The sequence below is a fragment of the Vanessa cardui genome, chromosome 6, assembly GCF_905220365.1.
Source record: "Vanessa cardui chromosome 6, ilVanCard2.1, whole genome shotgun sequence".
Lineage (NCBI taxonomy): Eukaryota > Metazoa > Arthropoda > Insecta > Lepidoptera > Nymphalidae > Vanessa > Vanessa cardui.
The window spans coordinates 6,143,778-6,162,270 of NC_061128.1; the positions used below are offsets into that span (position 1 = coordinate 6,143,778).

The window sequence follows — 18,493 nt, forward strand, 5'->3', positions numbered from 1 at the left end:
GAGACTAGATTGAACCGGATTGAATAATATTTGTTCTTCCATTTTTAGGTTGTGAAACTGTGTTATTACACTTTTTTTTGAGGTTTGGATAATCATGTATGCTTTATTACCTTCACTGCTATACAATAACACACATATTGAAAAAAAAAATTACATAAAAATAATTGCGTTGACATTAGTTTTTTTTTTTATTATTTTCAATTCTTGCGGTTTTCTTCGCCGATTGTCCGTTGCTTATGACTGTGATTTTATAGTCTAACAACTTTTTTGTATTTGTGTATTAGGCACATATAAACTTAGAGTATACAAACGGTTTCTGTGTTTGTTTTTGTTTATAAAGTATGATGTAAATATTCAGTCCTTTTATGAAAATTAAGGTTGTTATTTTTAAGGTTTAAAATTATTAAGTTTTTTTGCGTTTAAATTTTGGAAATATTTTCAAGTTATGGTAAAAACAATACGAGAATATAATTTAAAAGCGAAGATAAATATAATGTTAGTAACGAAATAATAATATAACTGAACTAATTAGTACAACATACAGAAATACGAAGGATAATTGAAATATTTTCCATTTCATAACGATTTTGAAGAGTTTTGTTACAACTTTGCTGATGTTTCGTCATACACCAAGCCGTATAATCACTGACTTTGTTTTCTACTTATTCAATTCTTTGAAACTTTATTTGAAGGTAATTTCTGGAGTATGTTGTTTCTTAATCCTACGATTATAAATCTTGATGAAAAAAAATATAAAAAATTCCGTTGAAAAATTGAGACGTTTTCTATAATAAACCAAGTACTTGGTTGACGAATAATTACCCGATAAGAGTGCTGAATCACAATTTCCATGAAAGCTTTACTTTTTTTCCATCATTTCTTTGAAACGTTCGGAAAAGTAATTTGTTACATGAATGCTTCGAATTTCAAAATATTTCTATTTATAACCGTAATAAAAATTACCTTTTAAAAAATATTATACGATTACAGAATTGTTAAATAAACATTCACTAGTCGTTGTACGAATATTTGAATTTTATATTAAAAATTTAACCATTTTTGAAATATTATATTTCCAAACGGGAAAATTCTTAAACATGACGTCGCTATTTTGGATGCGTGTTAGTTTGAGAAATCTAAATATTTGCTCCAAGATTTTCTGCTTCGGAAGATTTGTTGTAATATAATGTTTGTATAGGAAGGGTGAACATAATATAAGGAAATAAGTATAAGAATGTTTATTCCTTTTTGTATAAACTCTCGATTTGTAGGTAGGTTTGGAATCGTATCATAAAATAATAATAAGTATTCATCGGTACCAATAGCAACATTAATTGAATATTGGTAGTAAAATAAAGTTCAAATTCGTATAACAAAAACTGTATTTATGAAATTTATAAAAAAAAAACAACCTTACCTGTAATATTGTAGGTAATGTATGCTTATGATATTGTTCAATCATGGCGTTGGTAGCGGTCAGCTGTTGCACATAATTGTTATGCGAGTCATAATACGTTGCGAGGTTCACGGGGTTGGAGTTGTTGCAATAGTTCAGGAAAGCTGTTCTGTAGTCCTGACGGCTCTGGAATAAAAGTATATTCATGACGTTACGAGACTTTAGACACAGTGTGCAACAAGACTATAACGAGTTCGTGGAATTTGTTATAAGTTACATCAAATTTGTTTCTATGTTATTTTGAACGTAGAAGCCAATTTGAGTTTGTTTAATTAGAGCCACAAGTTGATTGTGTATTGATAATGTATATGCAACTACTGTCGTACACGGCTTCATTCGCATTTTAATGGTTTGATTTTTTATGTGTCAGGGAACGGAAGTAGCCTATAATATGTCCTTCCCTGGAGTTCAAGTTAGCTTCACACCGAATTTCGTCAGATTCGGTACATTGGTTTGGTCGTGAAAGAATGAGAGACAGAAAGAGTTACTTTCACATTTGGTAATGTCTATGGGTTGAAGTAAAATAACTAGTTACTGTATTCGGTCTATGACCTTATTAATAAAAAATGTTTTCACGGATATTAGATATCGTATATTATACAAAGGTGTCCACGAAAGTAATAAGTTATTATCAAGATGTTCAATGATATTTCTTATTTTATCGCTTGCTCTATTTTATGGCACCATTACACGTATGAAATATAAATAATAAAAGTAAGACTAGGTCTATAAATGAAGTGTACTTAATATATGACGGTTCGTGTTTTATGTCTATCATATTATATCGTAAACATAAAGATAACTTATTTACGAAGTCTATACATAAACTATTGGAAGCCTTGCTATTCAGAAACTTCTTTGAGAAAAAAAGGACATAGGAGCTATAGATTCTATAAATAATGATTCTTAAAGTAACAGCCTGTAAATTTCACACTGCTGGGCTAATGGCCTCCTCTCCCATTAAGGAGAGGGCTTGAAACATATTCCACCACGCTGTTCCAATGCGGGTTGGTGGAATGCACATGTGGCAGAATTTCTGTGAAGTTAGTCACATGCAGGTTTGCTCACGATGTTTTCCTTCACCGCCGAGCACGAGATGAATTATAAACACAAATTAAGCACATGTATAATGTGGTGCTTGCCTCGGTTTCAGCCCGAAATCATCGGTTAAGATGCACTCGTTCTAACCAATGGGTCATTTTGACTCTGATGATGATTCTTAAAATAAAATTTTGACGTGTAATTATATTATTTTCAACTAAAATCAGATGGTGAAACTAGTGTAGATATAATATTTCGTATTAACACTGACTCCTGTATCATATAAATATATTATAGCAGTTTATATAAGATAGTTGTAAAGCGCTCATCTCACTGGGGCCGCCGAGTGAATCATCGTTAATTTATTAGGAACAGCGAAGTAAATATTATTCGCAAACCGAATTTCAAGTTTCGAAGCTCTTCGGAATATTTTTACCGCAATAGGAGAAAAGAGGTTAGACCCTTGATTCTCTAATAATAAAAAAAAGTAAACATTGTGGTAACAGCATAGAGGGACAGCAAACACTGTTAAAAGTTTTAAACCAATCAGATAAAAGTTTTACGAATGCTCATAGCTGAAACATCAAATTAATTGCATTAGATATTATTTATATGTAAGATATGAGTAATTGAAAACGATTATTATTATGATTTTCACGTTTTAATGTATTACCTACCTGTATCCTAACTCTAAAATGTTTTAGAAATATTTAAGTACTTATCCACTTTCATTATGGAATATCTGTCCACAGTTTATTATATGCCTTTTTTGTGTATGTATTTAAAGAGCACAATAATCAATGTGTTTTTTGTACTTTTAATACTAAACCGACCCGATTCTGAAATAACACGTTCAAAGTACTAACCCTCTGCTTTCTAATTTATGTATTGATAAGCCGATTATTGATATTGAAGACCTGTCAATCCGAGTAAGGGAAAAAGGTATTAAGTAGACAGTATACATAGACCGCGATTATAAGCTTTAATTCATTGGCATTCGTCAAAGAGATAAATGTTGCAATAACATCGCTGCCATTGTTATTCTGCTTCTGGGTATTGGATATATGACGTTTGATTGGATTGGAAATTGAGTAGGTGAGTATTGTGTAATGTATATCGTGACATAATCAATACAATTTGTATTATTCCATCTAGTCGTAGCTAGATAGAATAATTCCGATGTTGATTTTGATATTCAGTTGATTTACATTTGAGGTTAGAGTAATCATCAATTTACTCATATCCTTGACAGTAATGTCCTAGAAACTATTATATACTTATTTATTATTCAAATTGTATCTGCATTTTTTTTCATAAAATAAATCAGTTCGTACGTCAATGTCTTTATATTTATAGTACTAGTAGTACTCCAGAATTATTTATAGGAGTTAGAACCTAGTGATCTCATTAATTATGTATTTTCAAAATGATAAAATATTCATGTTGGGATATATAATTTCATCGCTGATATATAATATTGATTATCTTAACATTGCAAATAAAATATAGCCAATAGTTTAAGTTGAATATCTTAATATCGTTGTTTAAATTGTATATTATATTTTTATTGAATAAATAAATTATAGTGCTGTTCTGTATAGATCAGAGTGTTGGGCTACAAAAGGGATGACTGAAAGACAATTGCATGTTGCGGAGATGAGTATGATGAGAGGAATGTGTGGTGTTACGCGAATGGATAGAGTAAGGAATGAGTATATAAGAAGAAGTTTGAAAGTGACACCGATAGCCGAGAAGTTATGTGGAAGTCGGCTATCATGGTATGGGCATGTAATGCGGAGTAATGAGGAAACATTGTGAGGAAGGCCTTGAGCATGGATGTGGATGGATATAGAGGTAGAGGACGACCAAGGAAACGATAGATGGATTGTGTGAAAGACGATATGGCTGGAAAGAATGTTACTTGTGTGATGACGTCTGACAGAGAAATATGGAAGGAGAAGACATGCTGTGCCGACCCCAAATAAAATTGGGATAAAGGCAGGAGAATGATGAAAAAAAAATGAAATAAATTATAGTTACTGCTTAATGACGCAAATTTGTCTTCTCTCATATTTGAAAGCAAGGAGCGAAAATATAGTTATATTTCATGAATTTGGTAACCGTTTATGAATTTAAAAAGTAAAACTTATTAATTAATTAAATCAAAGAAAGTTTAAATTCAGTAACGAACACCTTTATCTAGAATCAGTATTAAAAAAAAATTAGTTGTCAATTAGTGCTTTCACTTATATTAAAGTGATATACATGAAACCACCAGAACTATGAGATAAAGTGCTGGCAAGTGCTGGGCTGGGCATTTCTTTAGGTGCCGATATTGTGCCAATACAGTTTAATAATTCAATCGATATTACAGATCATCACGAGATGAATTATTAACACAGATTAAGCCGTCTAACTCGGTCGGGTTTCAATCCGTAATCCTCGGATAAGATTCAGTGTTCATAAAATAAGATCTTAAAATCATTGAAACATTGAAGACCTGTCAATCCTGGTATATGAAAAAATATTAAGTAGGCGATATAAATCGATACGATTGATCTGCAATTGATAATTTTCCACATACATAATCTATTTCCACACATCTGAAATTAAACCTTGTTATATTTCATTTCCAATATTCAATATCATGTTAGCAACAACAGCCTTTAAATTCTCACTGCTGGGCTAAAGGCCTCCACTCCATTTGAGGAGAAGGTTTGGAACATATTCCACCACGCTGTTCCAATGCGGGTTGGTGGAATACACATGTGGCAGAATTTCTATGAAATTTGTCACATGCAGGTTTCCTCACGATGTTTTCCTTCACCGCTGAGCACGAGATGAATTATAAAGACAAATTAAGTACATGAATCAGCGGTGCTTGTCTGGGTTTGAACCCGCAATCATCGGTTAAGATGCACGCGTTCTAACCACTGGGCCATCTCGACTTTTCCAGATACTAGATAATTTTCCACATACATAATATATTCCCACACATCTGAAATTAAACCTTGTTATATATAATTTATAATATTCAATATCATGTTGGATGAATAATACGAAGAATTGGAATACTCTTTCCAATAAATATTTAATTCCATAAAAAGGAATTAAAGACTACTTAAGTTAAATCCTTCCAAATTATTTTTGGACTATGGATTAGATAAACGGTCCATTAAAATTTATGGCGTCGAATTCAGTTTCCAATTTCTTATTAACAACGCTATTTGGATTACATTTTATTTATTCAATGCTGCTTCAAACCCTGTTTAATGTATTAAATGTAACAGATTGTCTATTATAGATCGATTATGAGTTCAAAATCTTCCAAGTTGCATTATTTATGTATTTTGGAAAGAAACTTAAAAAAAATATTTAACAAATAATAATTTTCCGATACTAAATTAATATAATATTAATATATATAAAAAGTCAAACAAAATAGGTAGAGAAGATGTACAAATATGCAAGTGAAAAGAAACTTAGGATTTTACAAAAAATAAATAAATCTTGAAGCGATATGGGATATTAAAAGTCAATAGATCCTTCTTGGGGCAAGGTATCCGTTTCTATAATAAAATTCCGCAGAAATTTTTAACTTTGCCGTTTAGTAAATTCAAATCGTTTGTTAAAAATACATTGGTAGAAAAAGCATACTATTCGATACAAGATTTTGTAGATGATAAAAAAGCGTGGAGTTAATACCTGTTGACTTCCAAGCAGGATACATTAATTGAAATAATTGTATTTAATTAACATGACGTTGTATTTTTTAAATGTTAAAAAAGAGTAACTACTGAGTTTCTTGCCGGTTCTTCTCGGTAGAATCTACTTTCCGAACCGGTGGTAGCTTCACTTAATTGTAAAATGACGATTCAAAAGTGCTTATAAAAGCCTACTTGAATAAAGTTTATTTTGATTTTGATTTTGATTTTTTTGAAAACAGGCACGGTTCGTATAAAATCCCACTCTAAGACATGACATTGGGACGCATAAGATAGTAACTATAACCTTGATCAATTGATCCGGTCATACACTATTTAAGCTGAAGCTCTTCAAGACAAATTATTGCTTACTTGACTGGATCAAAATATTAGCACTGCGATCTAACTTATTTCGCCAATATCAATAATTCTATAAACAAACTTAAAAGCTTAACGAAATTGGCTTCGAAGATCTTAAGAGAGTAGTAAAACCGATTTAATTAAATAAGTTTTAAATTAACTTGCAAACGAGGGTTATAGATCTGTTCATTTACGAAGGCGCGCCCCTCCACGTTAATTTATTATTAGCGTGCATTAGTATGAGTGCATTCTACTCGTGCTTACAATATATGTATAAGTGTGTGTGAGACAGCAAAATATACAAATTAAATTATATTTAAAGTTTATTTCAATAAAAATAATTATCTTAATGTGAAGGGTTTGTGTAAGTGAATCTATACACAAAGTATAGCCGTATATGTGTCTCTGGTGGAAAATCCGCTTTTGTGAAACAAGGTCAGAGATGTAATAATAGAGATAAATATTTCGTAAATTTATAATACAATTATGTAGCGTACATAATATTTTAAAAGCTTTGCTGTTAGAGTTGGCGGTAGAATGATAAGTGAGTGTGACCTACGTAGACCCGCTTAAAGCTTAAAACCGTGCCACTAGTAAGTGTACTTGACTCTTGATATCTAAAAAAAATGTATTGAGATGACTAATCCCATAGTAAACAGCTAAACAACTCTACTGAATATAAATAGTTGGATGGCATTAGTAATATTATTTATTTAAAGGATTAATGGTAATCTTGCATATATTACGTATTATATTACTCGGCACCAAAATCAGAATAGGATTACTCAATGTTATTAGTTCATATAGACCTATTGTAACAGTTTGACACACTTAAGTATAATCGAAGTGATTTGATTCAATATCACTTAAATGTTTTGAATAATACGTTAATATAATTAATTCTAACTAATGTTTTCTTTGGATATTTATCTTACACAAGTGACCCGCCCTGGTTTCGCATGGGTGTAATGCTGCTACTAAATATACTATAAAAATTGTTTATTTACGACATCACATAAGAAACTTCTAAAATTGTCAGGGTTACTTTTCTATATAATCCATGCATTATATACAAAAACCTTTGTCTCGAATCACTGTATCTATTAAAAAAAACCGTATCAAAATCCGTTGCGTAATTATAAAGATTTAAGCTTACATAGGGACAGACAGCGGTAAGCGACTTTGTTTTATACTATGTAATGATTTAAATGTATATGAGTAGATCTCTTGTTTCTAGTACGTGTCAAATATTCAGTTGTATATTAAAAACGCAGAAAAACTTATTGTCAACGCACATACACACTCTGTATGTCTATTTACGACAGGAGCAGGAATAACCAGGATTGAAAATTACATATTTCATACCTAATAAAAAAAGAACGGCGATACCAGTGTGTCTTTCATAAAATCGTGATTTAATTTTCGTCATCCTACAAACGATATATCGGTGACATTAGACATGCGATATACTTCCAAGCTTACACTTGATGATTGATCGAGGCGCAAGTAATGATGCTATAAATTGAAAGTAAAATTTAATAATAACGAATATATATTCAGCTAGAACATATAAAAGGCACTTTAGAATACATATATCACAGCTATGTTCTTAATTTCTTTAAGTACTTTTAAATATTTACGAGTATGTGACGATAGTACGATTTCTAGCATTTTTTATCATCGGTGAATTAAATACGACGAGATTGTGATAAGAAGTGTACGTATTTAGTAGTATTATCTGCTGTTCCCTTATAGCTCCTAAGAACGGTACATATATTGGTAGTCCTTAGTTTCACTTGTCTTAAAAGTCGTAGATGATGACGAAATGTCATAGTCATAGAGAGTTCATAACGACATGACTTCCATGATGTTCATTATTAAGAACTTGATGACATGATATCAAACAGAGGTAATTTATATTAATATTATAAACGTGAAATGAACTCTGTGTGTCTTTCTCTCGCTCTTTCATGATCAAACCGAATCAAAAATCAAATTTCATAAAATTAAGTACGAAGTACATATGAACTTCGAGAAAGGACATAGACTACTTTTTTGTCTAATACATACAACCAACACCCTAAAACGCAAGCGAATCCGCGGGCGACAACTAGTAGTTTTATAAGTCTTTCAAGAATAATAATAACAATAATTGACAAGTCTATACATCATATGTTCATGTTATAACGTAGTTCATTAATGTGAGCTATATAATTATAGAATTAAATATACAGTTCTTAAACGTTAAGTACGCAGCGAACCTGTTAATTAAAGTGTAAACGATGTTACAATATTCCATATATGGTAACCGCAAGCTTGATTGCCTCCTACTGAAGTGAGCGCATGGTTTTCATGCTTCATAAAATAGTTTACATGCATTTCGTGTCGTTGTATTGACCGCAAAGTCAAAGGTTATTAAACAGAAATTACAAAAATACTTTCCTCTAGTATATAAATATTGGTACATTATGTATTCAATTGAAATATTTTACGACGTGTAATAAAATTAAATGTGCCTTCATTATTAAGCAGTACGCAGGGTACCCCACTCTGAGGTCCCGGGTTCGATTCCCGGCGGAGTAGTTGTAGAAAAAGTTCTTTAGTTTTCTATGTTGTTTGGGTCTGGGTGTTTGAGGTACCGTCGTTACTTTTGATATTCTATAACACAAGTTTAGCATCACATACAATACTTTGATCCCAATCTTACGTTTTGATTTGTGATCTTAAATAAATGCATTAAGCTAGTTGTTAGATTATTTTTGAACATTGTTTAAGTATACTAACGTCATCTTTAGGTATAATTTATTCACACTAATATTGTCGAGAACTCGCTGGCTAACTATTAAGTAAAGTTGCAGAGTAAGATTTATATTCTAAACAACTTGTGTAATCGGATCATTTTCTCGGTAAACTTTGCTGTGATTATTATGTATTATTAAATAAGGGACATTGCCTCGGGACGAGGTTAACTGAGGGCGCGTTGTAGTTGTATCATCTGTACATTGTACGTTACATATCTCAAGTAAGGATTTCGGTTTGCATGTATTTTTATACGTGACGTTATTTTTACGACCTTCTAGTTATAGGGACATATTTGAAGATTTATATTAGTAAATATTCAGTTGATTCATCAACAGCCTGTAAATTCCCACTGCTGGGCTAAAGGCCTCCTCTCCCTTCGAGGAGAAGGTTTGGAACGTATTCCACCACGCTGTTCCAATGCGGGTTGGTGGAATACAAGTGTGGCAGAATTTCTATGTAATTTGTCACACGCAGGTTTCCTCGCGATGTTTTCCTTTACCGCTGAGCACGAGATGAATTATAAAGACAAATTAAGCACATGAATCAGCGGTGCTTGCCTGGGTTTGAACCCGCAATCATCGGTTAAGATGCACGCGTTGTAACCACTGGGCCATCTAGACTCATCGTCGATTAGTCCACTTTGTATTGACTTTTTGATAAATATATAAAAAAAAAGTTATAAGTTGGTTACTTTAACAATTTGTTACAGTATTAAAAATACCTAATCGTATTTATTCCCGAGACACGAATACATTGCAAATGATAGCTTAGCATATTGAATAGAGTAATTTAACTTGTTCACATAATAGTTTGGTTATTTGCAAACCGAGAACAAAGGTTCAATTTATGTGAAGGTATTTAAATCAATCTTGGCTTATACACACATAGACGTACCTAATTTAAACGGGTAATGAATTAGGTGCTGGAGGTTTGATGTTTAACGAAGAGCCTGATAACCAAAACACTGTATTTTGAAAGTATTAATCATCCGTTTAAATAAATGTCCATGTGTGCGTAAAACTATAAACAACATTTATAACTATTAGATGCGTGTGTTATTATTATAAAAACAGTAGTTACACTTCGCATGGGTGCAATGTTGATACTAAATATACTACAGATTTTTTCTTGTTTCTTAACTATATTGTCCATGTATTGTATAAAAAAAACCGTCCTCTCGAATCACTCTATCTATAGAAATCCGTTGCTTAATTTTAAAGATCTAAGCATACATAGGGACAGTAATGATGATGATGATTATAATTATATACATCCGTACAAATCGATTAAATATGTAATCGATATTTTTAGTAATAACTCTGATGATATTCAAGATAAAACGAAAACATTTAATAGAAAATTGATATTGTTATTAGGACTGCTATCATTCTTGTAAATTGTTATGTACCCTTTTGAGCAACGATTTTACCTAATTTCAGAAGGTGAACATATTCCCGGATCCAATTTACCCTATTCCTGGATTGCTTCACGGCAAATCGAGTTACAAATGGCAGACGAGTTACTGAACCCTTATAATGGATTTTATTTTGAAAAACTGTTTTTTTAATTTTTATTTGTAGATTTTGTTCTCTCATGCAAGTTGAATTTACTAAACAATAAATGGATCCAACTAGAATACTTCTGGTGGTCCCAATATTATATTTACTGAATGTCATATAAAAGAGAGACATTAAATAAAAATACAAAAAAATTCTGCGATATTGTTTTGGAATGGTCTTTAATATTCATATCATTTCTTGGTGGTAGCTTGATGTAAGCTCATTATAAGATATTGCTTACTCAGCACGTTATATTCAACCCACAAATAGCAACATTATTGTTGTCTTCCGGCTTAAAGAGTGGCGGTTATGACCAGTTACCATGATCTGACTCATTTTGACGACCTCCGTGGTCGAGTGGTATGTACACCAGTTTTCATGGGTACGCTCATATTTATATTAGCTATATATCCTAGAAGCGTGTATTTTGTATAATATAATAACTATAATAGCTAACAAACTTTTTTTAATCTCTTTAAGTAATAAAAATTTAGGCAAATTCCATTACTTATAAATTTGATTAAAATACAACCACGCAATAACTTTTGATTACCTCCCTTGTGAAAGCTTGGGGGTAATTAGTGGAACGTGTCATTCTGTTAGCAGTGATTATTCTTGGTAAGTATTTGCTTTCTTATCACGCTTCGTTAGAAAAACGGCATTCGGTACGTTGAATACTTACTAGTTACCGAAACCAAACATTGTAACGAGCTTATAATTGTAATGTTAAACGTAGCTATTATTTGTAGGTTATGAAAAAAAGGTTTGATATAAATGAAAAAAATAATACTGGCACATAATACTCATATCATATAATAAGACTGTGTGTATCTTATAAATATTTTATTATTCCTGTCTACTTTAATCACGTGCATTGGGGCGGATGGATTCGAATATTATGCAAAGTCGATAATGCTATGAAACAGGGTACAATAGGCTTACAATATACTAAGAATATAATTTAAGAAAAATTGGGTGGGTGTCGCCGCTTATAGGAAATATTAGCAATAAAGAATAGAAATTCTTAAGTTGAAAAAATAATAGAGAGTAATATGACACCTATCTTCAATCTATAATTTAAAGCAAAACAATATCAAATATGTCTACATCTAAGCTTGATGTTGAGTATTAATGATCATCGCTGGTTTACAGGCTAGCGTCAGAAGTAGCAATGGCAGCAACAAGTTATAAAGTATCCAATGTTTCTGAACAACTTATCTAGTATATACTAATCTTATTCGTTATAAGACAACAAAATAAAACAATATACCATGCCATTAAATAAATGCCCTATGTATATATATATATATATATATATATATATATATATATATATATATATATATATATATACATAGTTCTTCTCGGTAGAATCTACTTTGAGAACCGGTGGAAGCTTCACTTAATTGTTAAATGACGATTCAAAAGTGCATGTAAAAGCCTACTTGAAAAAAGTATTTTTTGATTTTGATATATATATTTTATTGAGTTATTGAATTATTTACAATTAAAATAAATGTTAATCAAGATTGCAGATATTGAATTAGTGCCGAAACATTATTAGTTTTTGGTAACCTTATTATAAACAAAACAATATATCTGATTATGGTCCTAGAAATTTTATAGAGACAAAAGAAACTTAATAACATCTATTTGCTAATCTGCAGGCAATTAGTTGAAGCAACATTATTAATTAAAATGCTTGTTAGAAACGACTATTATAAGGTAACATAAAGAAAATCGTTTAGCCTTTGTATTGTAAACTTCAATACAAAAAAAGACTACATTTCTCCAAGGATCGACAGAATGATAAAATTTTCTATAAATATCGATGGTAAGCGATTTTGAATCAGTCACAAAGACAGTTAAATAAAAACGGCAATAAAAATACGAAATTATAGTCAATATGTTTTCACTACACTTGTTATTACGGGGTTATAATTAGTTTCCGTTCAAAATTATACTGGAGGATCTAATGGTTCAAATAATTTGGTGTCTGATGACCGCCAATTGTCTGGATAAAAGTTTCTGATATGGTACAAAGTAAAAATATTGCTAATATTTACTTCATAAAATTGTAAAATGTCTGACCTGACAAACAGGATTGAATTTTGAACAGGAATTCCTTAAGGGTCGAAGGTAAGCACTAAGAAAGGATTTTTCAGTATTTATTCCCTATGGGATTAAACCGAGAACGAAAACTTTGTATGACAATTTTTCAATGTTAGTAATATAAAAACTATGATAAACAGAAGTCTACCTTCTGTTTATTTGTTTATTAGTCAAATGGGGCAGTTGAACGGTTTTTTATAATTAATCGTTTAAAAGGGGGAAATTGGAAAATGGAAGTTCAAATAGAACCCGAGGAAAATGTGGGCAGGTTTTATAACTAGAGCAATTAAGAAAATTCGGTTTGTGTACCAATAATGTTTTCCATGGTATTTCCTACTTGATCGGGACTAGTATTGAATAAAAAATTAAAACTAACAGCGTATGAATATAATCTGTATCATATCATCAATCAAGGCCAACATTAAAAGACCAAGTTAAAAATCAACATGCGCAGACGCGAATAACGTTCCTTGGGTAGGACGTATTGACTTGTGAAGGCGGAAACTAGGTATTACAACATTTAGAAGATAGTCACGAGTTATTTCCAAAACATCTATATTATGAATAAATATAATTATTATGACATAGGTGTCTCGAGCTTTAAAATTGAAAACAATTCAATTATTTTTAAGCAGAATTATAACAGTTTCAATATCTGTTAAACTATCTGAAAGCAAAATACCGTAATACTACCGTAGTACCTACTAATAATAGTACTCAGAAATTTTGTACAGTACAGTAAGCGAACAGTATCGGCAAGAAGTCTAACTTTTCTAACCGCGTACGCTGTGAGCTGAGTCTCCCTGTAAGGGGCGGTAAATTGGGATTCTAGTAAAGTTTTGAGTCTAAAGTGTTGCCTCAAATACTGTACCTATTACACATTACTATAATTTAAAGTTAGTTTTTATTTTTTCTTTATTAAATTAAATAAGACCAGTAGCACCTTTTTAGCATTTAGGACTAAATTATTTTTGTATATTAACTTTCAATGCATTGTTAACATTATCATAATTAGCTTGTTTTCTGTCAAACTTAAATACTTATATAGTATTTTCAGGAAACAATATAATATTGTAAATACTTTTAACATAAACATAAAGATCATTTATAATAATATATAAATTAATAGCAAATATAAAAAATAGCAAAAATAAAATTGGCCCAAAAGGTGATCCTCGCGAAACACCTTTTTACCACTATTACATTTTATTCCATTAATAAACTTCTGTTGTTTTCTTTGGTTTGCGTATCAACTTATAAGATTTTATCAAGAGTTTTGGCGGCAACACCATAACGTTTTTATTTTACAAAGGCTTTATGTGCTGTATACAATCAATTGCTTTCGATGAATCATTAAATACGCCAATAGCATTCTGTGATATCTTCCAGGCATTGTAAATGTCTTAGTAGTGTTATTCTAGCATTAGTTGATTAGTAACCATTAATAAAGCTGAATTGTTTGTTCACTATGAAAAATAGTATCTACTCGTATGTATATTCTAGTTCCCTTTCTAATAATATATATCGTATTTATATTTGTTTCAATAACTAAAGTAGATTACCATTGTTATCGGAATTAACTAAAATACACCAAGCGAGCCGTTTACATACAAGTCTTATTTTTTTACCACAAATGCTGCAGAGCCGAGTCTACTCATCAGCTTATGCAGCATTAAAATGAGGGCTCCGTTGTAGCTTAGCATCTATCACTATAGAAGTTACGCTACAATGGGCCCCCAGACTTCCTTGTTATCATCATACTAAAGCATCTTTATGTCAAATACATTCTCATTTAAGAATATATACGTTTTAATTTGAGTTTGGTGTATACTCTTATACATATATTATATTCATTCTTATTTTTCTTATTATTATTATTACATTCACTTTTTTTTTTATTATTATTATTCTTTATTGCACAAATAAAACATGTACAAAGGGCGGACTTAACGCTATAACAGCATTTTCTGCCAGCCAACCCAGAATAGTGTAGGAGAGTAGTCAGTATGGTGTGCACAGAAGTAAAAGAAAATTTTAAAATATATACTTACTTACTCAAGATATCAATTGAGAAATCGTTGGCGGTAGTTGTTAATAATATTTCCTTTGTTCTTCAAATAGACAAATGTCATCTTAGTCTACCCGTGACCACGAACACTGCAAAGTGCTCGAAACGTCGGGATGTTTAAAAATAATTAATATACGCGATTCATCCGTTATAATAAGTTTTATTTAAATGTGTAATAATCGCGAAAATTTAAAACAACAAGATTCCATTTTATTTTCACCATTACAGAGAGCGCATTGTTCATCAAACATGTTTGTACACATTTTTATTTTTAAATATTATTGGAAATATTATCGACGAGCAAATTAAGCACGTGGCTTGTGGTTAATATCAATAAATAAATTTCTCCTTTTTTAAAATGAAGAAGGATATCTCAAAATGGTATGTGTAGTATCTCGAATATCATGATATATTATGATATATACAAACAAGTAACAGTGTAGGTTATATATAATAATTATATGTTTCAACGACGTAGTCTCAGGTATATGATAAATATTTATAATATAATTTAACTTATACCATAAAATTAAGCTACACTTAGTATATATAATTGACATTGATGTGCCTTCGGAAAACATACAGCATTGCTTTGAAGAAGCAGTGTATACTTAGCCTTATATTTGCGGTCTATGCTTTCGAGTAGGGTAGTTCAACATCCCCCTCTCCAGATGGCGTCAGTGACGCACCAGCAAGACGGGAACCGTTTTCATTTCGAATTTCATAGCGTTGTGTACTTTCGCCGCGTGCGGTCGTTCTTAAGACGTTTTCTTATAATTCATAAATTAATAATTTTTCAAGTGTAAGAAAGTGCTTATTTAGTGTTAAATCGTATTTCGTTATGAATTTCGCGTCGAATAACGACACCGATGAGGCCCTCGGAGCCGATCGAGTGGTCGTTTCGGATGCACCGGTGTCCGAGAGAAATGTGCGCCGTGACAACGAGGAGGCATCGGGGGCTAGTTCGAGCAGCTCATCGGACAGCGATGATGAACCTCCACGAAAGAGACATAAGCGAGAAACTCAGGTAACGGTCGATCCTCGGATCGACGCGTTATATGACCAGGTCAGTGCCCTTACTAATTTTATTATGCACCAGCAATGTTTACCGAATGAAAACTCGAATAAAAGTGATATAATTGAACAACCCGATAGAAATGATCATGATTTTTTGTGTAACCCATCATCGAAATTATCGAAATCGCTAGACTTAGGCTCATGTAAGACAGATTTTGACGAAAGAAAAGTTCTTAAACCGGCTAATGAAAAACGTTTAAGTCAACTAATAAACCTTCAACAGTTTAATACTCCCATGTGGCAGCATATTCGTTATAAAAAGGCGTTGACAGATATGCTCGCATACCCTGGTTTTTGCAATTTAAAAATTAATGACGAGTTGTGTTGTTTAAATAAAGGAAAAGATTTTTTGGCCCCAACGGAAGAAATTATGGCGGCAACTACCAACGCCTTGTTATATCAAAGAGAATTATTACAATCCGGGTTACAAGGAATAATTGATTGGGCTCATAATAATTCATCGGAACTAACACCTGACAATCTTTTTAATAAAATTTCTGAAACATTCGGGATTTCGTCTCAATCGTACAAATTATCCGAACAAACATTGCAAATAGTCTGCGGCAAAAGATCAGAATGTATAGAGACTAGACGTAGAAGAATAATCTCCGAAATACCAGATAGAAATATTCAAGTTGCTCTTAATAACATACCTCCAAGTGAGGAATTTTTGTTTGACAAAACAAAACTAATGTCACTTATACAATCTCTCGGAGGGCCCAAATTTTGGATGTCTCCATCTACGTTTTCCAAAAATAGAGAAACATTAAGAAACAAATACAAAGAGTCCGTACCGTCTACATCCAAATACCGACATCAGACGCAAAATAAAAATATTTTTCGAGATACCCACAAAAAACAACAAAGGTCAAATCAAACATACAAAGGAAAGACTGACACTTACAAACAAAATAAAAATTCCTCATTTCAAAAAGAAAGAAAAAAGTGACTATCCGACTCATTTCAAGGGGGGTTGCCTAATTATGTACAAAAACCGTTGGCAATCACTGGGTGCAAACAATTTTATAATTTCAACAATCACTGGTTTTCGAATACCCTTTTACAAGAAACCTCCCTTAATAAAACCAAACAAACGTGTCATGAGGCAATATGCAACCAAAACGTCACCTGCAATGTCCCAAATAATAGAAGATCTCATAAATCAGGGTGTACTGCAACGTGTTGCCCCAAAAACACCCAGCTTTATCTCCAAGCTTTTTCTAAGAAAGAAAAGCGACGGATCAATGCGTCCAATTTTCGATCTTCGGGAATTGAACAAATTTGTCAGAGCAAAACATTTCAGACTCATTTCCCACAGCTCAGTTCCAGATTTTCTTCAACCGGGGGACTGGATGGTAAAGCTGGACATTTCTCAGGCTTACTTTCACATACCGGCAGCAAAATCTCACCGACCGTTCTTAAGGGTCAGTTACAGCAATCAGCTTTACGAAATGATGTGTTTGCCTTTCGGCCTGGCTTCAGCGCCGCATCTATTTTCTTCGGTAACATGTTGGGTCGCGGAGACCCTACGTGCGAAGGGATGTCGGGTTCTAGTCTACCTAGACGACTTCCTTTTGGTAAACCAAGACCAATCCAAGTTATGTCTTCAAGCTGCGGAAGCTGTGAGGCACTTGGAATATCTCGGCTGGCAAATCAACTACCAGAAATCAATACTAACACCGACTCGAGACTTAGAATACCTAGGTATTCGATGGCAAACTGCAATCAATACAATGTCACTGCCAACAAAGAGACAACACAGCATCAACAGTACGATAGGCAAGTTGATCGTAAGAGATCAAATCAACCTCAGAGAATTACAAAGTCTGCTGGGACAATTAAACTTCGCCAACTTTGTAATACCCCGGGGCCGATTGCACTGTCGCAAAATTCAAATATTCTTACGTCACTACGACAAGAACAGACCCCGACAAGCCCAGCCGATTCCTCAAGCTGTTTATCGAGAGATGACGTGGTGGCGCGGAGCCACACGCCACTCAACTCCGATACACAAGAAGCCAGCAACCCATTTCTTAGCGACGGACGCTTCAGACACGGGTTGGGGAGCCCATCTAGACGGAAAACTAATGTCGGGAGTGTGGTCATCTCGTCAAAAAAGTTGGCACAGCAACAAAAAGGAACTCTATGCAGTGATAGCATCGATCGAGTTGAATGTGACAACATTACAAAAATCACATGTCCTAATTCAGTCCGACAATCGGACCTTAATTGCATATATTCGGAAGGAAGGGGGGACCAGATCGTTGGCATTACTAGCACTAACTTACAAACTCTTGAGCTTGACGGACAAGTT

General features: G+C 32.5%; 1 protein-coding gene across 8 annotated transcripts in view; it reads right to left on the bottom strand.

The window, feature by feature from the left end:
• Positions 1-18,493, bottom strand: part of LOC124530166 — a 206,892-nt gene that overhangs the window by 50,725 nt on the left and 137,674 nt on the right. For all 8 annotated transcript variants that reach the window (XM_047104169.1, XM_047104163.1, XM_047104166.1 and 5 more), the window contains one exon: positions 1,418-1,582. In XM_047104169.1, the coding sequence (XP_046960125.1) occupies positions 1,418-1,582 (165 nt within the window). The remainder of the gene's footprint in view (positions 1-1,417; positions 1,583-18,493) is intronic.